The 26,045-nt window shown below is 43.7% G+C and overlaps 1 protein-coding gene across 2 annotated transcripts in view; it reads left to right on the top strand.

The window, feature by feature from the left end:
* Ptprg (protein tyrosine phosphatase receptor type G) overlaps positions 1 to 26,045 on the top strand; it is a 683,229-nt gene that overhangs the window by 630,458 nt on the left and 26,726 nt on the right. For both annotated transcript variants that reach the window (XM_057769291.1, XM_057769290.1), the window contains 7 exons: positions 1,357 to 1,448; positions 9,862 to 9,953; positions 17,153 to 17,249; positions 21,133 to 21,215; positions 21,406 to 21,540; positions 22,674 to 22,808; positions 24,685 to 24,857. In XM_057769291.1, coding sequence (XP_057625274.1) covers positions 1,357 to 1,448; positions 9,862 to 9,953; positions 17,153 to 17,249; positions 21,133 to 21,215; positions 21,406 to 21,540; positions 22,674 to 22,808; positions 24,685 to 24,857 — 807 coding nt within the window. The remainder of the gene's footprint in view (positions 1 to 1,356; positions 1,449 to 9,861; positions 9,954 to 17,152; positions 17,250 to 21,132; positions 21,216 to 21,405; positions 21,541 to 22,673; positions 22,809 to 24,684; positions 24,858 to 26,045) is intronic.

Genomic DNA, 26,045 nt, shown 5'->3' with positions numbered 1-26,045 from the left:
ATATGTGGGGCTGAAGCCAGTTATGTTCAGGAACCCCTATGCCTTCGAAGAGCAGTACAGACAACGGTAAGGCAGTACCCTTTCCATGTGAAAACACGGACGATTTAAAGGAAAATCCTTCATTCTGGAATGAGTGCCACCCTACTGTGGGAGAGCTACATGTCTCTGAGGTCTCCTGGGTGTTGCGTGGATCTAGTTTGGTTTGTTCGAGTGACTGACTTTTCTCCCTAGTTTACCCCCACCCTCCTGCATTCCTTGGCTTCCTAAAAACATCCCAGGGTTTTTTTTTTTTTTTTCCATTCAATGAGCAAAGATACCCTGAAGAAGAGTTGACTTATCCGTACTAGCTGGAATACACACTCCAGATGATGCAAAGCCGTGGCCTGTAAGTGTCGCTTGGCATGAGACACAGGAGGAGTGAGATTGAGCCTGGTGACTGGGGGCACCAGAAGGATGCCGCCCGCCTGGCTAAAAGACCCAGCAGCAGGGCCAGCTATTGTAAAGCCCCTCCACCAGATGAACAGGGACCCTTCTCTGGGCACAATAGCCATTCACACTGAGCCGCCTCATTAAATATTCAGCCCGTCTTTCCGGCAGCTCATTAAGGCCTCAGCAAGCAGTGACGCGGATGCTGGAAAGCTGAGGGCTGGCCAGCATCTCAGGCAGAGGCTGCGTGAGCTGCTCCTAGACTTGCTGTTCACTGCCTGTCCTGGGATGACCAGTGTGTGTTCCCTGCTTTGCTTGAAGTACAGGTAAAAAACAAAGCTCAGACGAAGGCAAGCAGAAAACACCTGCAGGTTTCTGCCCCAGCCTTAGAGGTTGTCTGGAAAGAACCTCTGTTTGAGGCATGCTTATCCTATTGAAGCCCCTTGACCCCTTTTAAAAGCTGTCTGAGGATTTGGGGCCTTGGCTAAGCACAGACAATGTGGTGCCATTATGCAGTAGGGTTGTTTGGTGGCTGTATTGGAGGAGATTCGAGGTGTGGTTTTGAACTTGGTACTTGGGGGGCTGGTGAGACTAGCAGACAGTTCCTCTGCAACCCGTCAGCTGGAGAGAAACGGGGTACTGTCCTCACAGCGTGTGCAGGAGGCTGCTCTGTGCCAAATTCTCGCTTACTCGAGTCGTTTGGGGCTCTGTGGTTGGGGCTGGCTGTGATAGGCGATGCCCTCAGACCTTGGGGTTCCTCCAGTGTGCCGAACGCTCTGCTTTTGCATTTACCACTTTTCCTTGGGTCTGCCGTCCATGCTGTGCGATGTTTCAAGCTGGGGAAGCTGTTAAAGAAGGATTCTGAGATGATAAACTCAGACACAGAGTGCTTCTGTGCTCACGGTTGCCCTCTTTTCCTTTTCCACACAGAAAATGTTTCCAGACTGCTCACTTCTATGTGGAAGACAGCAACTCACCTCGGGTGGTCCCCAACGAAAGTATTCCTATTATTCCCATCCCGGGTAAGTGGGGCACTGCAGCATCCCCAGTGGGTTGCTTTCTCTTTTGTTCTGTTTTCTATGATGCACACGACAAAATATCACTGTCATAGCTGTTTGAAGCTTGTCTGGTCCAAGGTTTATTTCACTAAGGCTAATGTCATAAAATTTGGCCCCTTTTCATATCTACAAAGTAATAAAATCCTCATTGCAGAAAATACCTATGGGTTAGCGTAGGACAGCGTCACCATAAGGAGAAAAAAGTGGCGGCTCCAAAGTGGAAAATATACTGATTTTAAGTCATAATGTGTGAACATATTTTCAAAGGTGAGTTTTCCTCCAAGATTATACTGTTAGTGTTTTTGGAACCTTGGACACTTGGGTGGTGCTGTTTGTGTTACTAGAGTGGTCTGTTACAGCATGAGCCTAGAACGGTTACAGCGTGATAAGGATTGCTAGGACACGCTGGAGACAGTGCAAGGAAATGCTGCAGGTCTTGGAAGCTTGGAACGAGGCTGGCTGTCACAGTAGAGTTGGGGTTTCAAGATCTCAGCCACTGTTTGTGTGCGCATCCGTTTTTCGTCTTATCAGATACAAACTTGGTACTGTTGAGGTGTGTGTGTGTGTGTGTGTGTGTGTGAATAAATACATGTATTTGAATATCTTATGCATCTTCCTGACATTGCTTTTTAATACAGAGAAAGTACTGTTGCTCCATACCTACAATATGCCAGTCAGTCCGCTTGCTTGTCACAAAGTTCTTACCAGCTAATCTATTTTGTTTATTTGAAATCACTTTATCTTCACTATATAAGGGCAATTGAGTGTATTTTCGGGGGCTGTAAGACTACCTACCACATAGTAGGCAATTTCTACTGTTAGATGGATACATGAATGTTCGCAACACATTTAAAAGTTTATAAAAGCCATTGCATGAAGCTCAAGGTACAGCCATTCTCTGGCTAACAAAAAGCAATTGTGTTTGAGAGTCTCATGAGGTATGGTTATGGTCGGGGACGTAATTGTCCCTTTCCGTGTCTGCATATGTTGTCGTTAAGTGTTGCTGGAATTGGCTTTATCTAGGTAGCCTTTTCTCACTAGAACTTGTGAGAGAGACAAGATGGATAACAGAATGACCTTGCTTGTTCCTGCTGGGTAGACAGCTAAAGGGTTAAATACGGGTGGGGATAGGTCCTGTGACACCCTGGGTTCTTCCCACTAACTTTTATCCTTGATGGGTGAACTGCGCCTGCTATGAAGAGCAGCAGAGAGGAACTAAGAGACTCCATCACAACGGATGTTTCGTCCCCTCGCTTTGCACAGGAGCAGTTTGCATACTCATTTTCAGTGTGCGTATTCACTAACAGGCTCCATCACGATGGGTGGATGGTTGGTTTGTCCCGTGGTTTTGGCAGGAGCAGTCTGTATCCTCACTTTCCTCCAATCTTGCCCAGAATATGTTGTGACTGCTGGGAAATTCCTGGGAGCCACTTTGTCCTTGCAAGTGACTCATCCAACAAGCAAAGTTTTTAGGCTGATAGACGTCACTTGTAAAGGATCAGTCATGAGGCAGAGGAAGAGGCTCACGGCTTCTAGGCCAGCCTGTGTCACACAGGGAGTCGAGCCCTCCCTAAGCTCCACAGCACGACTAAGGTGCTCACAGGTAGAATGATGTTTACCTGTATTCCCCAAGGCTTGTAGTTAGAACTCATCACCACACAATGTCGATAATAATAATTAAAAAAAATGGCAAAATAACCAAACATCTGGAAAGTTGCTTTGTGTGTATGTGTGTATTTTTGGTATGTATATACGTGCATACCTATATGCGTCTGAGATGTCAGGGATCTGCCATACAAGAATTCTACCAAGGAGCTGCACACCTGGCCAGGTTCAATTCTTCTGAGTCAACAAATGTGAGTAAGATTCTCATTAGTGATTAGTGAAGAGTTACAAAAGCATATGTCTTAGTTAAGGCTTTTATTGCCGTGACACCATGACCATGACAACTCTTATAAAGGAAAATATTTAATTGGGGTGGCTCACTTACAGTTTCAGAGTTTCAGCCCATTATCATCATGAAGGGAAGCATGTGTCATGCAGGCAGACATGGTGCTGGAACTGAAAGGCTTCATCTTGAGGCAACAGGAAGTCGACTATCACATTGAGGGAAGCTTAAGCAAGAGACCTCAAAGCCCGCCCCTCCAGTGACATACTTCCTCCAAGGCCAAAGCCCCTAATAGTTCCACTCTTCTTGGAGGTCGTTTTCTTTCAAACCACCACAGTGCCTTACCTCAAGATTGTATTTACTGTAGTAGATCATTCTTTTACACTTGTGTTGTAGATAAGCATTTTAAAATTAGAAGATAGTTCATGAAATTAACCCGCTTCAAACCCTGGAAGAGAGCTACAGATATGCAACATGTCAAAAACAAATGTCCTTAAAAACGTTTTCTCTGGAAAGCTTAGCTTTCTAATAAGCATATTATAAAACAAACTGTGGGAGCTGCCAGTAGCCTAAGAATCTAGAAATGGTTCCGCTTTTCCAGCGGTTAAAATATAGCTTAATAATTTGAAGGTCACTGGCTTCAGCTGGGTGCCAGCATAGAAAGGGTTTTATATGTGCTGTTTAAACCATTGAGATTAAATCAACCCTTTTGGCATATTTTATTTATACAAAGATTATCTCCAAAGGAGATTCATCGGCATTTTGACTATAATGAAACCCTTTCTTCGTTGACTTCATTGTGCCGTAAATGAAAAGATTTCTTTTTATGTCAGGAAATAAAATGCTCTAATCTCCAAATACTCCTTACATCTGAAGAGTTTGATTTAGATGAAAATCTATTGATTGTGCTCTTAACTCAGGGACTAAAATCTTGACTGTGCTCTTTTCTTTCATGTTTGCTTCATCTTCCTAAGTTGACACGGAGGTCCTACTAAGCCTGGAACCTGAAACTGAACTCTAGGAGGCTGGAAGGGCAGTCGGAGGGGAACTGGGCTCTTGAGATTGAGGTCTGTCCACTAGAAATATGTTTATCAGCCCCTGGTAGTGCCTTCGTGGAGAGGACTGGAAAAGTATTTGAGCATCGAGGATGTAAATGGAGCCTGGTACTAGAATTTTACATGTTCTCACTGCTCTGGGTGGCACTGGCTGGAATTTGGGATAAGGTTAGAAATCTACTGAGGGTTAAATAAACCTTGTACGGGGACTCCTCCTCCTCCTTCCTCTTCCTCCTCCTCCTTCCTCTTCCTCCTCCTCCTTCCTCTTCCTCCTCCTCCTCCTCTTTCCTTTTCCTCCTCCTCCTCCTCTTCCTCCTCTTCTTCTTCCTCCTCCTCCTCTCCTCCCTCCTGCTCTTCCTCTTCCTCCTTCTCCTGCTCCTCCTCCTCCCTCCTTCTTCCTTCTTCTTTTTTCTTTACAGAATAGGTAACCTAAGGATTTCTGAAATCCTAATGTATCTGTGTATTCACTTCCCAACCCAGCAAAAGTGATCTTTCCTTAAATAGAGCTTTCGCCAGTGAACCCAGCAGCTAGCATTAATAAGAAGGTAAATACTTAATACCTTTCTTTACCTAACGTCAACAAGGTGACCAGTGACCCAGTGTGAGCTTGTCAGGTAGCGAAACTTTCCATTAAAGCAAAACATGTCACTTCGGTAATTTGCATGGGAAGGATCTGGTCAAATGTCAGGTCTGGAAGGCATTGCACTCCGGGTGAGCCTGGCCCTGGAGACACCCTAGCCCTCCAATAGCTGAAGGACAGTAGGCAAGTGCCTTCCTGTCTCTAGATCATTTCGTCTGTCCCTTGGATCAGATAGTACAGAGAGAGCAAGTCGTGCCTAATGACACCTCATAGTTACTAAAGTCACCAAATGCCAAACCTCTGGCAGGTCCTTACTTTGTTATTTCTCAGAGCACTTAAGTGCGGTGGCTCTCAACCTTCTCAATGCCGGGAACCTTTAATACAATTCCTCAGCTGTAAAAGTATTTTGTTGCTACTTCGTAACCGTAATTTTGGTGCTGTTTTGAAATGCAATGTAAATATGAAACCCCTGTAAAAGGGTCATTTGACCCTCAAAGTGGTTGAGACCCACAGGTTGAGAACCACTGACTTAGTGACTAAGGCATTGTTATTGCTGCCATTTCCCAGATAGGGGGAGGGAATCCCAGGGAGGCAGGCTTTGCTCTGACTTCTCTGCTCACTTCAGGGAGTGGAAGTGCCTGGCCTGTAGAAGGAGTTAATTAGACGGGACTGGTAAAATGAGCTTCATTCTCCTGATGGCTGAGTAAGAGGCTGCAGTTGGGGCTAGCCTTTGCTATAACCAAAGACGACAGCAAGAAAGTTAACTTTTTTTCTTTTCCTTAAGCTAAGGAGAGAACAGATCTAGCATGAGTGAATTGGTTGGAGAAGCATAAGGTATTGGAGATTTGCCTCTTTTGGTTCTGAAGATGCAGGGCCTTACCCTGTGGATCTGTGAAGCGGATTTTCTTTATGTTCAAATGCGTTGTTCTTTATTCCCAGGACTGGCGTGTGAGAACATCATTATCTGAGCTTTGATGCCTTCTCTGAGCAAAAGTTGCTGTCCACGCTCCATCCTAGTCAGGGACTAGGATAAGGGGTTTATTGTGGATGAGCCCAGATGAAAACTATTTATAAAAAACCTTTTCCTGGTTTAATTCTCATCCCAAAAGCTAAGAATGATCATATTTGATAACGAAGTTCACGCTTTAGATACTGATTCTCAGTTGATTATATAAAACATTTTATAATCAAGGGGTTTAGTGATAAGGAGTGGTGGCCTCATTTTCACCTAGCAAATCTAAGATAGCAGAAAATTCTACAAATAAAAATACTAGCACAAAATGATTGTTGCTTACCAGCCTACCCAAGGTACTCTGTTCAGTGCCATGCTTCCCTCTTAACTACCCTAATTTTCAGAAACAGAGGCAGTCCGGGCTTTGACTCCACCAGGCCAGAGCTCAGTGCTATATTCCCTTTAGAGAAGCGGCCTCAAGTATCAGTAGGTCTATCACAAAAACATTTCTGTCCCATTCACCTGGTTCCTCTAAAAATAAAAAAAGCATTCAGAGTATTGTCGTGGGTTTTGGCAACCAGGGCAGGCCAAATGGTTGCTCTCTTTGAATTAGACCAACTCTAGCTTTACGTGGTCTCCCCATATATCCTAGGACTTCTAAGCCTGGAGTTTGCCCACCTTTTTTCTTCGGGTTTCTCCTATAACCTTACAGCATCAGTGCTCTCCCCTCCGCATCCAGGTTTTGACGGCAGTGGCAGTGTTCAGTCTGTAGATTACAAACTGGCTTTTCCTTCATTTTCTTATGTTGACTTGACTTCTGACACAGACGTCAGCCATGAACAGGGACCATCTCCGTAACTGCTGGCTGATCCTGGGTGCTCAGCCAGTAAATGTGATTACCCACAGTGGAACATAAAGCTTGGGGTTTCCGTGAGTTGGAGCACCCTGTTATGGGTCAGCAGCCGCCTTTTCTAGGCCATGCCTGTATGTGATGGCTAATGTTGGTTGTCAACTTCACATACCTTGGAAAGGGGGGACCTTAATTGAGGAATGACCTTCATCCGATTGGCTTGTGGGTACATCTGTGTCGTATTTTCCTGATTGATAATTGATATAGGAGGCCCAGCCCATTACAGATGGTACCATCCATTAGGCACATGGACCTGGACGATAGAAGAAACATAGATGGCCGAGAACCTGGAGCAAGCCAGTAAGCAGCACCTCTTCATGGTGTCCGTTCCAGGTGTCTTCCTAAGTGCCCGTCTTAGCTTCCAACCTCTCTTACCCAAGGTGCTTCTGGTCAGAGCGTCTCATCAGAGCCACAGGAAATCAAACCAGAACAGCATCCTTTAGGTCGTCTTGAAGAAATTGTTTGCTTGTAAGAAGAGGCTGCATATAGTACCTACAACAGGGCACATAGAAGGTGTATGCAAAGCACTTGGTCATTAATTAGTTCTGCTATCATCTGTAAGCAAACACGTTCAGGTAGAAATAGTATCCTGTAGATAGCTGTTTTCCTATGCTGAGTTGGATCTTTCCAGGTAAAAACCGAGTTGCTTGGGGCTGGGGTGCTGTTCAAAATGGTTGAGGAAACTTGATAGAAATACCATTTGAGAGGGAGTTGGTCAGGGCTTCTAGTTAGTTGCTGTGTTATATTTATCGTGAGAAAGAAAAGATATATATGAGCCCTCTGCTGTTTGTCTTGAGTGAAGGACAAGTGATGTGTTATCTGTATGGTTGGCAGAGGTCAGTGCAGCGTGCCTCTGTGTGCACATCTGCCTGTCTCCTACTTCCCTTATGGTTTTGGTGGTGCCTGGGAACTCAGGGTGTGAAATAGGGATGCCTCAGTTTCCTTGGATAAAAATGCAAAAGGGAGAAATGATGCATCTTATTTTTCCATGGCAACCCTACTGAGCCCGGCTTAGGTCTTACTGCATCCCACCATGGGGTCAACAGGCAGATTGATTTCTGGGTATGTGACATTAGAATGGACATCACAGTTGATCACATTATAGGAAAAAAGGTGGCTTACTATGAACTTGGAAGTATTTCTTTTAAGGATTTGCCATGTGCTGTGACCTTCAAAATGCCATTTTTTTTTAAACCTCAGCATCTTGATATCTTAAAAATCCTTGATGTTACTTGTAAAATATCAAAATATAGCAACCATAATTTTGTTCTCATTTTGAACCGACTTCCATGCCCTTTCCTAGCGCCATAGCCTTCTGGGAACTGGAAATTCCAGTGGTCATGGAATAAAACTTTTCTGTCACCCAGTTATTGTCTATGCTGCTCTGCCCTTGTTTAAGTGCAAAGATGTGCTTATCCTTGGCTACTTATATTTTTATGCATATTAATTCTTTTTTTCCAGCTTAACCTGAGGGGCCTTCATTGCCACATAGCAGTTATTATAGAATTCACCAACTTCTAAACATTTTAAATGATCAGATAATTTTGGAAACTTTTCTTGAATAGCATTCCGCTAAATATTCTGGGCAAACATTTTGGCTCTTCTTAGTTTGTTAATGCTGGTTACATCATGGAAGCTATAGATTTCTTGGGTGTACAAAATGATTGCATATTCATGAACATCTTCAATCCTGAAATATTTGTAAATAACTTGGCAATTTTCTTCATAAAGTTTCCTTTTAAAGTGATCAGGACTTTAATCGTTCACACAGAGTTTGTGTTTGCTAAGGACAAGCTATCCCACTGAAACAATGTTTCGGTGCTGAGCAACTTAGGTTATGGACATAGGAGTCACCTTTCTTAAACAGAGTCTAAGAGTGGCAACTTCCCACTGAAGAATGATTCAAATGTCAATAGATGCAAAAAGCCACCCTAGAGCTTTGCTCTCTCCAAAGAACGTAGAGAAGGAATGACACAGGCAATGTTAACTGTCACCAGATGAAGAGAAATCAGATTGTCAGGCCTGGATCTATGAAATTCCTGCCAAAGTAGGACCTCATTTACACATAGAGATCTTCATACCCTTTACTAAGAAAAGCATCTGCGGCAGTTTGGATGTTTGTGCCTTTGCCAAAGATCTTTCACTCTGAATAAAGTAAATGTCATGTCTGTTGTTTATCTCAAATTCAGCCGAACATTTTTTTTAAAGGGAAATATTTGTGGGGGAGGGCCGAGGGAGGAGGAGTTGGCAGAGTGAGGAAGTGGGCGTGGCCATTTCACAGACACAGTCAAGGATCAGCCTGGATCTCTGTAAATAAACCTAAAACAGGCATTAGGCTCCTGAGCTGGAAATGTCCCTTCGGAGTGGCAACACTACAATAAACTGGCGTGTGTAGCGTCTTCCTGAATCTACACCTAGGCTGTCAACACCAAAAAAAAGTCCGTTAATTCCATCAAATTGATTCTTTGGCACCGTATAGACACAGCTGTCTTGAACTAAGATTCTGAACACTTAACCGTGGAAGGCTTTGCACAGCTGGTATGGGGTGTCTGTCCGAGTGGAAAAGACTATGCACATTCAAGCCCTAGCCACTGAATAATAAAGTTTAAAAACCTAGGAAGTACCAAATATCTTAGCAAATGGGTATGCTTGGTAAAAGCAGACTTTTAGGGTAGAGTATAATATATTTCCTTTACTGGGTAAATTCTCTTCAAAGTGAAAGCAGAGAGGGGTGCGTGTGTGTGTGTGTGTGTGTGTGTGTGTGTGTGTGTGTGTTTGAAATACCTTATTTAGCCTGGCTTAAGAGCAACTCACAATCCTAATAAGATCTTGATGTAAAATGAAGTCCTAGACCTTTCTTCAGAAATTTCTTTCAGTTGATAGGATTTTATCATTTTCGTCAAATGTTTTTCCTATGTAGGATTTGCTTTTCTGGTGCCGTTGGTTTTATGAACATATTCTGTGTGACCTGAGTCTGATTTTCTTTCTGCAGACGACATGGAAGCCATTCCCGTCAAACAGTTCATTAAACACATCGGCGAGCTCTATTCTAATAGCCAGCATGGCTTCTCTGAAGATTTTGAGGTATGTTTCAAGACTGGAAACTAATTTTGAGAAAGTTTATTTTTATCTCATAAGGATTTTTGACAGCGGGAACTGCGTTTATTCTAAACATATCAGAACAATAACTCTGCCAGCCGGAGACGTCTTTCTCTTCTAACTGATGGTTTTCATCAACGTTTTCTGAATCAGATGCAGAAAGAAGGAGTTCGTTTCACCTGTCTGGCCCCCAGCACATCTATGGAAGACAGGACATAGAGGTTAAGAAGAGGACAATTACTGGGGATAGGTTTTTCTGGTTCTTCGTCTTAATCCTAAGATGAAGTCACACTGCCTAGTCACACGGTGCCACTGCCGAGCTCCCTGATTCTGTGTCATTTCTGGGCTGCGCACGGTATGGTGGAGACAGGAGGTTTGGCACCAGAGAAAGCGCTGTCTCTGCCAGAAGTGAGCTTCATAAGGCTCCATCTCTGTTCCCCAGTTTCCTCATCCTTAAAAAGATGGTGCTAATGTCACCCGCATTCTAAAGTTGTTAGGCCAAAAGAAAAAATAAATAAATAAACATCCATGGAGTGCTGGGTTAATTATTAATTGATAGTTGTTGTTTTCATGTGTATTAATTCTTGGAGAGAAGACGGGAGTTAGCGCAGCCTCGTGATTTTAAGAGCTGGTGTGTAGGAAACAAGGTAGAGAACTGGCACATCCCCCTCTGCCAGCTCTGGGTTCCGTGCCAGTTCAGCAGTGACAGGGTGTCAATGAGGAGCCATTAAACAGACTGCCCTTTTCTTTACTGAGGCGCATCCCTGGCAGCAGGGGCTGTGTGGAGCAGGGCATGCTTTCATGGCAGCTCAGCTGTCTTCGAGCTGTAGGGGTGAGTGGGTTTCTTCCTCTTTCCCTTCCTACTGTATAATGGGAATGATGGCGAAGAGCCTTTCTTGCCTGCCTCTTGACACAGTTGGTTATAGGGCTGAAATACAAATGGCAAGGAAGCACTCAGGGACCATCGTGGACACACACAGCTCTGAGGCGCAATTATCTCATGTTAACAACGAGAAAAATGGGGCCAGAACCCCTGTCTCTATGCAAATTTGGAATTCCCAAAGGTCACCAGAAAGGCAATTATATTGACATCTCAAGTTAAATCTTTCTCTTAGGTTGCTGTTGTTGTGAGTTTTGCATTGTTTTTGTTTCGTTTGTGTTTTGACTTGGTTTGCATTTAGGTTTTTATTGAGAAAAAAATGATGGTGATAGAGAGAAGACTGAACAAAAGCTCGTCAAGTATTTAATGCTGCTATTGTATGCTGGTCCAGAAGGTGCTTAGTCCACGACAAAGAACATGGCTTAAGTCAAACATTTTGTATTCATGAGGACACCAAATGTGTGTGGCGTTAAAAGTGATTTAGCTCAATTGACTGTTGACTGGATGACTGAGCAAGAAAATTGAGGCATTTAACCATGTTGATGGTATTCAGGACAAACATTTATCCTCTAGAGGACAGAATTTGATCAGGATGATCACATGCAACTCTGCTTTCTCAATTATTTATGATTTGAGAGCCCAGCGCTATTCATCACAGCTGGTTTTGACACCATTTAATTATTCAGAATAATCAGCTACACCTCTGTATACTTGATCTGACTTAGAGATGGCCTTTGCTGTATCAGAATCACGCCCGTGAACAAATCCTGGCGTTTATTTGTATCCTGTGTCTATCCTAAAAATATTGATACTGTGAGCTAACAGTTTAATCACCTCTACTGATCTTGACAGCTTCAGTACCAGGAGCTGGTAGTTCATGGGAGGGGATGAAGAACCTAAGTAGAAGCAGCCACTGTGATTCTGTTACCATCTCCTGGCTCCTCCTGGGGAGAACCGAAAGCTGGAGTTGCTTCAAATCAGAATTCTGTTGAAAAAAAAATAGTAAAGCAACAACATAAAGGGGAGAATGAGACAGAATAGGAGCTCACCAGTATACCGCAACCTTTAAAACTCAGCAAAACTTTCAAGTGTTTTTAAACAAAAACATCATTCCTTTTTGGTAATCTTGCTAAAAAAAAAAAAAAAAAAAAAAAAAGGAAAGCTAGCAACAAGCCGTGTGAGGAAGTAAGCAGAGGTAGGAGTTGAGTGTATAAGGGCAGGAAATGAGATTTTATGAGGTACAAAGAACAATGAAATATTTAAAATAAACTATCTATTGTGGCCAGAGAGTAGTATCTCCTGCACGGATTTCCATCACTTGCGTGGAGTAACCAGGGCCCACGGTTAGCTCAGCGCATTACTTCGCTCCTTTACTTTATCTCGGCTCTCACTGACCTCACTGTAAAGTTGGGAAAACATCATCCATAAGAAAAGCAAGATTAGGTGGCCAGGTTTCGAAACGGTGGCAGCAGGGGTTGAGACCAGCACTGTCAAACTCCAAGCCCTGTGGTTAACCCCAGTGCCTTCCAGACTCATATAAGTAGTGTCTTCTAATGAGCTGGAGTCAAGAAAAATAAACAAGCTTGCCCTTGACTCGCATGCACCTGTGCCTAGGCAAAAAAACAAACAAACAAACAAAAAAAAAAAACAACAGGCTATTAGGGTACCCTCTCCTACATGTATTATGAGGAATACATAGTCTTTCTACTCTACAGCGATTTTAGCCCCAGTGTGGCTTATAGAAATCTTACTCAACATCTGAACAGAAGTCTCAAGTTAATCAAATCACTGGTCTTCTCGAGAGTACCGTTCAAGCTATAGTTAGTCAGGCAAGGTAAAATAGCTGAGTACCAACTATTCCCTCTCCGTACAAAGATTAATTAGAATCCCTTACCAAAAGAGCTCAGTTTGGTGGTGCTGGGAGGAGACCAGAGTAGAAATGAAAAAGAAATAAGGTAAAACAGAAATGGAGCTCCCCCACGGTGTGTGTTTTGACTGGGTGTCCCAGTGACGGTGATTCTCCCTGCGCCATTTGAGTTTTCAGCCTTGGGCTTAAAAAAAAAGAGTGAGCAACGGTCATATTTTAATAATGATGTTACTTATGCGGGGAATGGGAGCAGCCTAAGTAACTTTGAGTCTTTGTCTAGAGGTGATGCCAGAAAACAGTGCTGTCAGATAAATTGTGAGCGGCCTGTAGACCCGGTGGCATTATGCCTCTCCAAGATTCTGCAGCCAGTGGCAGTCTTACTGGTTCTTGTTTGAGGCTAACGTTTCCTGGTTCCATTCTCCTGGCTGCCTGAGCTGGCCATGACTAGTTCCCTGGGCTTCCTGGACAGTGGCTTGATTATTAAATATTAGAAATCGCTTTCCCTGCCCCCATAATCTTAACACAGAAGGCTTCCTAAAGCACAGTCCTGGCACACTAATGAGAAGGCTACAGAGGTCCGCGGACTAGTTCTTGGGGGTTGGAGGAATCGGAAGTTTAAAGGCTGGGCACAGAGATGAAGCCCAAGGTCCATGGCCCTTGACACAGTCCTCTGGGGCATGACCTCTCCTCCAATTAACTACTGGGCTAAATGGGCATTGGTTGCTGTTCATCTTAAATCAGGAGCATAAGGCTCTGTCCACCTGAGCCCATGCGCTGAGGGACTACTGGCCCCCATTGTTTTGTGTCATGAACTGAGTTGTCGGTGGCTGCTGATGATGGGAGGCAGGGACGTCCCCGGAAGGAGATGTCATGCTGTAGCTGGACAACTGGAGGATGGCAGAAACTGTCCCTGAAGAGCTGAGCATACGGCAGACCGTGCGTTTGGTCTGAATGTTAAAGAAATGTGCTTTAAATCCCTATTACCAAGCAAAATTCCTATTTAAATAGGGACTTTTATAAAGAAGATGGGATAATTTCATAAACTTCTGCCTGCAAAAGAATTTTCTGTGGGGCGGTGGAAAAGGGCAACCCCTGGGAGCAGAGACCAGGGATTTGGATTGTGGGAGGGGAGAGATAAATGGCAGCCATGCCTAGGACAGGAAAACATGCCACCTCTCTAAAAGGCAAGGGTTTAAGGCTAAGATCAGAACATGAAGTGGTAGAAAATAATACCCTCCCTGAAAGGTTGGCAAAGTAATTTGGAACCCACTGAGAGGTCCCTGCCTAATGGAGTCATGCCCAGCACACAGCATTGCAAAAAGTCAGATGTGATGGCCAGGTCCAAGGTGGTGGAAGTGGGAAGGCACAGAGGTCCCCATCTCTGTTGAGGACTAGCTCTCTGTTGGACACTGTACCAGCTCTGGACTAGTCATGACCAGTGCATTTCATTGTCTGTAGATTAGCCCCTTAACACACCAGGTCCAAAATACTTTCTCCCAGGGCTCTTTGTTGGGTAATCTGGCAGATGTGTACGCAGTGTTTGTTGGAGTGGCTAGCAGGCCATCCCATGCTCTCCAGATGGCCTCCCCCCTCCACATCTCCAAAGCAGGAGATTCAGCCTATTGCATCCCCCAAGAATTCTGGTGATAGCAAATGCTAGGATTTTCATGTTTTGTTTTTAACTAATTATTTTTTCTTTTAAGCCTCTTGTCTACTCTTGGCCCTCCCCTGTGAGTTATGTATCTGTCAGTATCCAGAATATCTACTTTTAGAATTCTAGATTAATATAGGCAGTAAAATACAAGCAAGCTTCATCTTAAATCTCTCATTAAAGTGTGAAATAGGTAAGTTTCCCATGTGCACTCCACCGGCTAGGGTCACTTTAAAAGGTTTTAACGCCTACTAAAGTCACGTTAACTTTGCGATGCCAGTCTGGTAGAGCAAAGGATCATTCCCGGATCAGACGGTATTATCGGCTCCTGAGTGAGCCAAGTCATACTGCAGGAATTTACAGGTGATGTTATTATCCTCAAGACCAAATCTGAAGGCTGTAGCCAGACCCCATGAGTGCTAAGAAAGTCAGATCTAACATTACTTACGTCCTTCCCTTATTTTATGTCATTCATTGGAAGCATGAATGGAGGCCACACATCTGGCCAGGGGTTTTAGATAGCAAAAGGATCTGATTGGCTGCCTTGAGAGACTGCTTTATAGAAGCAGTGCCGGTCCATTGTGTTATATTCTATCTGAGTCTCAGCCTCAGTCTGTGGCTAGGGTGGTCCAATCCATATATGGTACAAGAGAGAAAAGAATTAATAGCCAAAATGAACCCCCGACTAAAGAACTAAGGCTAAAATGTCTTAATATCAACTATCCAATCACCTCAGTCTTAAAGGGGTACCTGTCCAGAAGGCTGGCTTTTACCCAGGAGCACTGGAGTATTGACTTGTGCCTGGGATTCGTGTATACAGTGAATTGGTGCTATTCAGGATACAAATCCATTTGTGAAGTGTTTTGCTTTAAACTGGCCTCACACTTTTACGGCAGTTCCAAAAGGCAGGTCTCCATAACCCAAGTATAATAAACATCACCATCTTCTTGCCATTCTCAAGATAGCAGGCTCATTATTTTGTACTTGGACTTTTTCTTTTTCCATTTTGGAGAAAAGAGCCAGATGCAGCCTTCGGGCCCTTTAAACCACTGTTCGCAAAACTGAGTCATAAAACTAGAAGAGGAGAGAGCAGAATTTATCCCATTTCGTAGGAGTAGGAAACAGGTGAGAATCGCCATTGTACACTTTCCCCGGAAGACTTGGACCGGATTGACAACTTCGGGGTCTTTTCTTAGGGGACAGCTGGGAAGACCTTCAGTTAAGAAAAGTTAAATACGAGCTTCCAGGCATTGGAAACTCAATAATCTGAACAGATCATGACCCTTCATTTTTATATCTTAGGTTATTTGACTACAGAGTTCCTCTTCGTGGAGAGGGGACTGATCGCTAGGAAGTACTTTGCGGTTCTATGAGACAGTCTGCCCCTTGTATTCACTACATGATGTAGCTGCTATGGACACATACATAGCTCTTCCGCAGTTGCCTTGGGCAACACAATAATCTGCCGTGTGTGCAACATACCCGGCACTTTTGTGACTTTGCGCCTGCTCTTAGTAGCAGCTACACACTGCTAATGGCTTCCTTAACTAGTTGGCTCCAGTATTTCTTCGTGTGTGAAGCATGCAGGGTAGAAGAACCCGGCTTTTTCGGCAGCTTCGTACTGAGCTAAGAGATGAGGCTTCTATCCGGGGCTGAGGCGGTGGTGTGGAGTCTGCTGCTGCTGCGTCTCTAGTGCAAGTTCAGTTGACCAAATCCGGAGCCAACACTTCATCAGGACAAACGATAGCTGAACCAATCAAGATAATTAGTCGGCCGAACATGACTGTCCTGTCAAATAGACATTTCAGCATGGAGGGTTCTAACTATGAAATGAGGCCATGCGGCCTCCAAGCACATTGCAAATCCTGGTGCTTTTGTCCTTCTTGGAAATTCCTGTGCTTCCTTTAAGACTCAAGTGAATTGCCATGTCCTATTTTAAGCCTCCCTCAGTTCCTCTATTTTTGTTCCCATATTTTTTTTTCAGGCCTCTTCTCTGTTGATCACATTTGGCTAACAATCTCTTTTTTTTCTCTTATAGACTGTGACTTATTTAGAAAGAGATATTCTTTTGTATCTCAGCACTCCAAAATTGATACCGTTTTGTACCATCCCTACACCAGGTACAAACCTGAATAAGTAGATGAGCGATGAGCTAGTAAGGAACGAGACCATCCCTAATTCACACTGTTCCTATGTTTGTGATCGTTACAGCAATTCTCAGATCTGACTGAGTTCGAGGAAGCAATGGCACTGTAGGGACTGAGCCGATAGCTATATCTGTGTGTGTATAGAGGAGGGGAGGAGTCGCACCACATAAGATGAGGTCAGATAATAAGAAGTGCCACATTGGGTGGTGTCGTCATAATACAAGCACCATAAAGTGTACATAGACAAACCCAGACAGCATGGGCCTGTCACTCAACATGACCTCGCGGTGCAGTGGAGATACATGGGAAGCATCAGTATTGAGGCCGTGTCCATTGTAAAAGGTCACCCTGCTTTGCCAAATGAAGTGCAGGGACACTGTAAAATGACAATGTTAAACTTTGTCCTCTGTATAATGTGCTGTCCTGGATCTGACTGGCTCGCTCTCGGTCTGTTTCTTCCACCATGTTTCAGCAGAGGAGTGTGTGCTACAGTGTCTCATAGCTTCCCTATCACTAGGCCATAAGAATTCAGCTACAACTTGTATCATGCATGTAGCCTATGCTGACAGAACGCTGCGTTACGTGGCGGCTCCATTTAGTTTGCAGCGTGTCTAAAACTTTGTCGTTCTTCTCCTTTAGGAAGTCCAGCGCTGTACAGCTGATATGAACATCACTGCAGAACATTCCAATCACCCAGACAACAAGCACAAAAACAGATATATCAACATTTTAGCATGTGAGTAATTGAAACAATCTTCAGCGGTGGGAGAATTCAATCTTTGCGCCGCAGAAAAAGCCAGAGTCAGAATTGCACCACCCAGAGAGGCTGGTGTTTGAAAGCCAGTCTTTCACGAGGTAGCTGCAGCGTGGGCATTTACTGCCCCTGTGGGCCATCAGAACTCCGAGAGAACCATAAGCTGACCAAAGAAACTCTTCCGAGCTTTTGTATTTTCACATGAGCTGAGGTCATGTCAAATCTTGGGAGACAAAGCATGAATATCATGGGGCTATCCTGACGTTGTTTTTAACCAGTGGGAGGCGGGTCTTTTTAATACGGATTTGGAGAACTGAATCGAATAAGCCTAACTTCAGAACAAGTTAAAGTTATAGCTACAGGGGAATAGGCTTTGAACATGGAGGGACCGATTTCATTACCTTCTGTAATAAGAACCACATTATACAGACTTTTAATTGGACTGCTTAAAGTTTGAACACTGCTATGGATAGTTTTTGACTAAAATGTTGAGATTGTCTACATGCCATTCGGACTGTCCATTCACAGATGTTGTTGCAAACACAGTCTAATGTTCAAGTATTTCTAGCAACAAGAAACCCCATGGCTGTTAACAGACACACTTTCCCCCTGAAATCCATTACTACTTTCTACTTCTCAGGATTTGGATTTTCTGGACAGTCCCTGTGGATGGACTCACATGTGAAACCTGTGTGTCTGGCCTCTTGCACTTAACATCCTTTCAGAGTTCATCCGTGTTGCACTGTGTATCAGTGAATCCATTGTTAATACTCCAATTACATGCATATGGGATATCTTGCTAGGTGTTTGGATTTTATTCTTAAGAACAATGCTTTTCGAGTTGTTCACGGACAAGGCTTTTCCGTAGATCTGTTTCCTTTTTTCTTGGGTGCATACATAGAAGCAGAGTTTCTGGTTTATGGATGAACCCGTGTTCAGCTTTAGGAGAGCTGACTGGCTTTTTCCAGAGTGGCTGTGCTGGGCTCCATTCTCACTGGCAGTGACGTAGAGGTCCAGCGACCTCACGCTTTGACCAGAAGCACCCTATTTTGCTTTTGTTTTTTGAGGGAGGTGGGTCTTAGTGATGGTTTGAGGTGGGAACTTCTGGTGCACATTTTTCTCGCGGTTGCCTGAGTGGTCAGTGGGATCAGTACATTGCCTGACGCTCATTGGCCCACCTGTATATCTTCTTTCGGAAAAAGTCTGTTCTCATCTTTTACTTCTTCCTAGCTGAATTTTATCTCTTTACTGTTGAACTTTGTATATTGTGAGATTCCATATATTATGCTTATTCTTTGCATTAACTTTTCCCATTTTTTTTTGTATTGTTTTCATTTTTCGAGGGGCTTTTCTGTGTAGCCCTGGCTGTCCTGGAACTAGTTTTTGTAAACCAGGCTGGCCTTAAACTCACGGAGATTCGAATGTCTCTGCCTCCTGAGTGTACCACCACCGCCCAGACTATCTTTCTTACTTGTGTTCTCTAAAATCTTCAAAAGTCCATCTTCCAAACTTTGTCAATATCCAATTTAACCTGGTAGTGGTGGTGGTGGTTTTAGAATCATATTAGGAAAGAAAACCATGCCAAGTTTACTGCTGTGTTCTCGTCTGTAGTATTTCATGGTTTCAGCACTCCTGTTTAGGTCTTTGATCCATTTTGATTGTGTTTTTATGTGTTCTGAGATAAGAGCTATTCTTCATTTTGTTGCATGTGGGTATCTACTGGTACTGTGGATTAAGATTTAGGGCTTTCTGCTCAATGAATTGGCTCAGCTCTCTTACAGACAGTTAGCTTACTGTAAGGTAATGAGTTGCTGCTGGCTGCTGGATTCTATTCCTGGTGCTGTCTGCGTTCATCCCCCTGCCAGCTCTGCACTGCCGTAATTATGGGCAGCTTGGTGACAATGTTTGAAATTGAAAACTCAGATTCCCCTGTTCAGGCTGTCTCAGCCCCTTGTATTTTCATATGAATTTTAGCACTAGACTCGTACTCCTAACACGGGGCCGGGGTTCTGATGGAGATTCTACTGAATGTGGGATGGATTTGAGAACCGCTGCCATTGCAGTATTGTCTTGGGGCCTTCGTGAAGGTGGATGGTTTTCCACTTAGGCCTTCCTATTTCTTTCAACTGTGGTTTATGCTCTCATTGCACAAGCTTTGGCTTCCTCTGTGAAGTTTACTCCTGCTTTGTTGTTTCGGGGTTTTCTTTTTTGCTTTTGGAGATTTATTTATATGAGCATGGGTCTATCTGCCTGTGTGGATGTCTGCACCATGTGCATGCAGTGCTCACAGAGGCCAGAAGAGGGAATCAGATTCCCTTGGAACTGGAGTCATAGACAGCAACCTTGTAGGTTCTTGGGATGGCACTCCAGTCCTCTTTATAAGAGCAAGAAGTGTGCTCAACCACTGAGCCATCTCTTGGCCCACCACATTTTATTCTTTTTGATGCTTGTTACAAATGAAAATGCTCGGTGTAAAGAAGTACAGTTGATTTTTGTATATTGATTGTATTTCATGAAGTGCTGTTAGACCCAGTCATTCTAAAAGATCAATTTGGGGAACCCTTTTGGGCTTACATATATTGGATCATATTGTTTATTAATAGAGATAGTTTTATTTGTTCTAATTTCTAAAATAACAAGCTGTTCTTAAGTGGGACTGTTGGTCTCATTTATGTGAATGAGTAAAGAGGAGGGGAAAGGCACAAAAAAAAAAGCCTTTTCTTTCTCTTCTCGTCTGTGCATGAGTCCGATTTCACAGCGTTTTTGGCTGACCCACTCAACGTAGCTCACAGCTGTGAACTTTTGTCTATAGACATGGCCTTTTTTAAGAGTCAGGCAAGAGCACACATAATGTCATCCTCAACACGCAGCAATCAGAAAGTAGGTGACAGAATACGAGAGAAAACCAATGCAGCATTTGTATGATGCACACAGGAATTGTGTTGTTTGTCTAGACAGAGTCCGTTTGTGTAGCTCTGGCTGGCTTAGAACTTGATGTGTATATCAGGCTGTTCTCAAACTCACAAAGATCCACCTGCTTCTGCCTCCTGAATGCCACCATACCCAACTGAAAGTTTTTTGCTGGAAGACCATCATCTCTGCTTTCCAAGTTCAGAAAGTTGGGTTTTTATGTTCTAGCCACTCATATTTTGTACATACTGCTTATCACATCCATTTACCCCTTTGCTCATGACTTTATTTAGCAAAGGACACCAAAGAACTGTCACAGAAACCAGTAGGATCAGGTCCTGAATGTGCCAGATTCACGAGATAGGGTAAGCTCTGGTTCGTTCCCTTCATTTGGTCCTGGGAAGTTGCCTAGACTCCAACCTTACAGAGCAGTGAAATACCCTACAGACATTATAAACTTCATAGAAAGTCACTTCGTAAAAACATTGTTTAAACTTTTTTCTCACAACATATTTTGATCATACTCTTTTTTTCTCCTCTAACTTTTCCCAACATCCTTATCCACACAGCCTCATGAGTTCTTGTGTCTTGTGTTCTTGTGCTCTCTCTCTCTCTCTCTCTCTCTCTCTCTTTCTCTCTCTCTCTAAATTTATAGTACTAGGAAGAGGATACAAGAATGGACAATCAAAAGCCTGTGAATTTTCTTTTGAAATAGAAAAATGAAATTTTGGCATATTGTGCAATTTCTAGAAGTCTCATGAAAACTAGTAAAGACTGTTACTTATGCTCCTCGGCCCTCTCTGGGACAGCTGCGCCCGTGCAGTGTTGGGATGGCTTTGAGGTTGCACTCAGTAGCTTTTCGTCGCAGCACCTGGTTGCCATGTATGTGTTAAGGATGCTGCCGGTTGTTGCTGTTCTAATTCTACATTTTGTTTTTGTCTTTTATTCTCTGTAGATGATCACAGCAGGGTGAAGTTAAGACCTTTACCAGGAAAAGACTCGAAGCACAGCGACTACATCAACGCAAATTATGTCGATGTAAGTCAGAAAAGCTCTTGCTCTTGTTTCAGGAAATAGAAGTCTGTGACAGAGGTGGGTGGGTGTATTTCACCACTACATGGAAATGTCACTCCAAACATGGCCTGTGCCACTTAGAAGGTACTTCAGTTATTAACTGGTCTTCTGTGATACCGCTTTCATCTCACTTTGTGCTGTGTCATCTTTTAAGGGTTACAACAAAGCAAAAGCCTACATTGCCACCCAGGGACCTCTAAAGTCTACATTTGAAGATTTCTGGAGGATGATCTGGGAACAAAATACAGGAATCATCATCATGATTACAAACCTTGTGGAAAAAGGAAGGGTAAGAGCCTCTTTTTTTAACTCTGTTTTTGTTTTGTGAATGAAAGTGAATTAAACACCTGCTATGGGAAGGAAACTACACAGGTGTAGAGAATAAACCTGCTCTCTCTGCACATGGGATTGCTCATGTTCTCTGAAAGAGCTAAGGCATCACGAGTACAAATTAATATGAAATATAGGCATGTTGTAGGGCTTCACTGATGATGTAGGCATGTTGTAGGGCTACCCTGATGATGTAGGCATGTTGTAGGGATACACTGATGATGTAGGCATGTTGTAGGGATACACTGATGATGTAGGCATGTTGTAGGGCTACACTGATAACACAGGCATGTTGTAGGGCTACGCTATGACGTAGGCATGTTGTAGGGCTACACTGATGACGTAGGCATGTTGTAGGGATACACTATGACGTAGGCATGTTGGAGGGATACACTAATGACGTAGGCATGTTGTAGGGCTATACTGATGACGTAGGCATGTTGGAGGGCTACATAGGCGTGTTTTAGTGATGCAGTGACAAATGAGTGCATCCTATAGTGTGGAAATTCTAGAGAAGCCCCTATTTGAGATGAGAAACGGTTTAGCAAGAGAAAGAATGTACAGAATATGAGATAGCAGAAACCAGGGATGTTGGGAAATGCTTGGTGTGAGAAAGACACTCAAGAAAACAGAGGTTAACGCTATGACCGTCATGAAGAGTAGTTGAATGTGCTGTATTCTTAGTTTGTGGAGATGGTGCTGACCGGGTGTCTCAGGACCCTTGACTTTGGAGTCCCAGTTTTGCTGGTGACCCAATCTTGTAACAGATTCCCAGCCTGGCTTCTGTAAGCCCAGCCCAGATGGCACTTAAAACTATTCTGTATCACAGTCTACAGATTAAGTTCCCTCTTAATCTCTCTCTCTCTCTCTCTCTCTCTCTCTCTCTCTCTCTCGTGTTGATCGTATTTACTGGCTCATTTCTCAAATAATGTTGCACAAACTTATCCTAAGTTATGAACTTCTTCAGAGGTCACACTAACCTTTAAGCATTTTGGCCTATACTTTTCTTTTTTAGTTTAAAAAAATTTGAATATTATTATCTGTGTCTTAATACTGTTGCTTGAAAATCCTCCTTTTTTTTCCTTTTTGCAGAGAAAGTGTGATCAGTATTGGCCGATGGAGAATAGCGAGGAGTATGGAAACATCATTGTCACCCTGAAGAGCACAAAAGTACACGCCTGCTATACTGTCCGGCGTTTTTCAGTCAGAAACGCAAAAGTGAAAAAGGTGTGTGCACGCTGGGCGAGCTGTCTGGAGACACTTGCACACTGAAGGCAAATCCAAGCTTTTAGGACATTTACCACAACTTCTTTCTTTCTTTCTTTCTTTCTTTCTTTCTTTCTTTCTTTCTTTCTTTCTTTCTTTCCTTCCTTCCTTCCTTCCTTCCTTCCTTCCTTTTCTCTCTCTCTCTCTCTCTCTCTCTCTCTCTCTCTCTCTCTCTCTCTGTCTCTCTGTCTCTGTCTCTCTCTCTCTCTGTCTCTCTCTGTCTCTCGGTCTCAAAAATAAATACAGCTCAGCCTGGCCTCAAAGTGGCTGTGTAACTGAGCTCCTTGAGTGAGTCCTCCCATCTACACCTCTGAGCACTGGATACCAAGCTTCCGCTACACTACTAGGTTTACCTAGTGCTAGGAATGCGACCCAGGGCTCTACCCACCGAACTCTGTGGCCCTGTACCTCTTTGCCCAATGTCTGTGTGTCACGTGAAAGGTGTTGGCAAAGTTCATGAGACCCGTTAGGTGCTCTGGCTGCCCCCTTCTCTCTTCACAAACCTGGCTTCGTAAGTGTTGTCGGAAGTCGAGAATACAGCACGTCCCGTGGTACCTGTCCATTGGTTGCTGTTTCCTGACACTGACAACTGCAGTGTTTCCCAAAGTGTATCCCAAGGAATTCTAGTCCTGCAAGATGAGTATTTAAAACTCATCTTCCACTGTTGAGGAAGAATGGAAAGAGGCTGCTACATAATACGTACCCGCTTTTAGGAAGGGACAATGAGGACAAGTGACCATCATGTTTGAGTTCGTGTTTGGTCATGTGACTTACCCATACCATCTTTTTCTATGAACTCGTAGTATTCCAAGAATCACGATGTGGAAATACTGCTTTCAAGTTATCTCAGTTTCTTTCCCCCACAAATCCCCTGTCACAACAAGAGTCACCACAGCAATATTTTGGAATCTAAATAGCAGCTCAGTGAGAAAGTACAGTTGCGACGCAGTCTTGAGTCTGACAGTTGTCTGAAGCAGTGCCGTTTGATTTCCGTTGGCATCTCAGAGAATGTAGTCCTAAGAAAACCCACATTTAGGCAGCTCTAAAGCCCACCGGTAGCCCAGGGTTAGCAGCCCTTCCTCAGTGTGGCTATGATTAGCGCTAGGCACTGTTTTAAATCAGCAGCAGTACATGGTCTTTATTGTTGAGCTTCTGGGTGATTCAAGCCAATCAATAATCATTCTAAAATTTAGAGAGATCCTAGGTGTCTATCGCATACTTACACAGGCCCAGTTACCCTGCTTTGATAATAGCTTGAGTGAGAGAAAGCAGTAGGAACTCGGGGTGTTCTGTGTTTGACCAGTGCCTAGCTGGTCATCCACTTGGATTGGTGAGATTGGGAAAAGTTGGCTTCTAAATGGAAACCCACTCAGTAGAAGTCACCTGTGAGAGTGACAGAGAAGCGAAGCTGGGCCCCAGGCTCTAGAGCTCCAGGTTCTGTCCACACTTCCAGCTTCCCCTCGATTCTTGGAGAGAGGGTGGCAGTAAGGAACCCTGACTCGGAGTATCCAGACTGAGTGTAAGGAAGAAATGGGCAGGTGAAAGCAAAGCAGACGGTTGGGCAGCAAGTCCGTAAAAGGAGGCTTTGTGGGAGAGTTCAAAGTGCTCTGTATTGTTCTAAGTCCAAAAGCCTGGTGTTGTTAAACGTTCATTCTCGAAGCAATTTTATTCTTCTCTTCTGAGCGCTGTGGATGTGGCCGTGCAACATGGAAGTCGGTCACAAACAGGAAATAATTTGAGAACTGAGATCCAAGGTCATGTTTCCTGACAGCTTTGTACTATTCTCATCCAGAAGCTAACCCTCAAGCTTCAAGGTGTCTTTTTACACTTTCTACAGGGCCAGAAGGGGAACCCCAAGGGTCGTCAGAACGAGAGGACGGTGATTCAGTACCACTACACACAGTGGCCTGACATGGGAGTCCCTGAGTACACCCTCCCGGTACTGACCTTTGTGCGGAGATCATCAGCGGCGCGGGTACCAGACATGGGCCCCGTGCTGGTGCACTGCAGGTAGGGCCAGCATGGAGAGATGAAGTTGGGGGTGTGGGCCCATGCTGGTACATTGCAGGTAGGGCCAGCGTGCAGAGTGGGGATGTGGGCCCCGTGTTGGTGCATTGCAGGTTGGGCCAGTGTGAAGGGTGAGATGAAGCTGGGGATTGGCGCCCTGTGAATTTCACCAGTGCTCAAACAAAGCATAGAGAGAGTTCGTGTGGCCCATGTCCTCTATGTACACGGCAGAGGGGAAGCGCGATGCAATTATGAATAACTATAATTTCGTCACATGGAAGCATCATCTGAAAAAGAAGTCAAAAAAAAGAACTGTGTAGCTTTGAGGGAAAACTGACTGATTTAATATCTAGTTGTTACGAAATGTTCTTGGTAAGCTCCTACAACTGTAGGGAAACTGTGGGCTCCACCTAAGAAAATTGGAATATAAATGAGAAGGTTCCATAGCATGTATTTATGACATGGATAAAAGGTTCTTTCAGTTTTCTAACTTATATGTGCTACATAAACGACCTCTTACAAAAATGCTTGAAAAAGTTCCTATTTTCTCTAAACAAAACTCTTAAAAAATTGTCTTCTCTCTGAACAAGCTAGAATTTTCTCTGAACAAAAGCTCTTGAAAAAATTGTGTTTTCTCTGAACAAACAACTTTGGATGGTTGTTTAAATGTCTTCACCGTCTGTTTCGTGTGTTCATGAAAGTGAATCCATGGCTTCCCCTATTTTAGTATTCAAGTTACTTTTTCTGTGGCTAACATTGCATAGCTTCACAGCGTTTGCTAAGCATTTCTGTGGGGCTGTTCTTAAATAATATGCTTTAACAAATCAAGACATTTGCAGGAGCTGAGACACATCCCGCGTTTAAAGCCTTATGAGAACGCTACCTTTTTGCTAACCCATTTTGCAACTACCAATGAAAAACAGTCTGCCAAACTGCCTGAGTATTGTGCTAGATGAGGAACCTCCTGGAGGCATCCTGCCAAAACAAGCTTGCCATTTGCTACTACAGATTCCAGATCTTCTTAGCTATCTTTTTTTGTTGTTGTTGTTGTTTGTTTTTTTGGTTTTACATGATTTAGGAAAATAACTACAGGAAGCCAAATTTTCTGGGCATAGCATTGTCCTTTTCAAAAAGGAAAATACTCCATTATCATAGAGTTTTCTACTGCTGACATTAGTTGCATGAAGCAGA

The sequence above is a fragment of the Chionomys nivalis genome, chromosome 5 (assembly GCF_950005125.1).
Source record: "Chionomys nivalis chromosome 5, mChiNiv1.1, whole genome shotgun sequence".
NCBI lineage: Eukaryota > Metazoa > Chordata > Mammalia > Rodentia > Cricetidae > Chionomys > Chionomys nivalis.
Note: the sequence above shows the minus strand (reverse complement) of the source record. Positions and strands in the feature narration are given on the sequence as shown.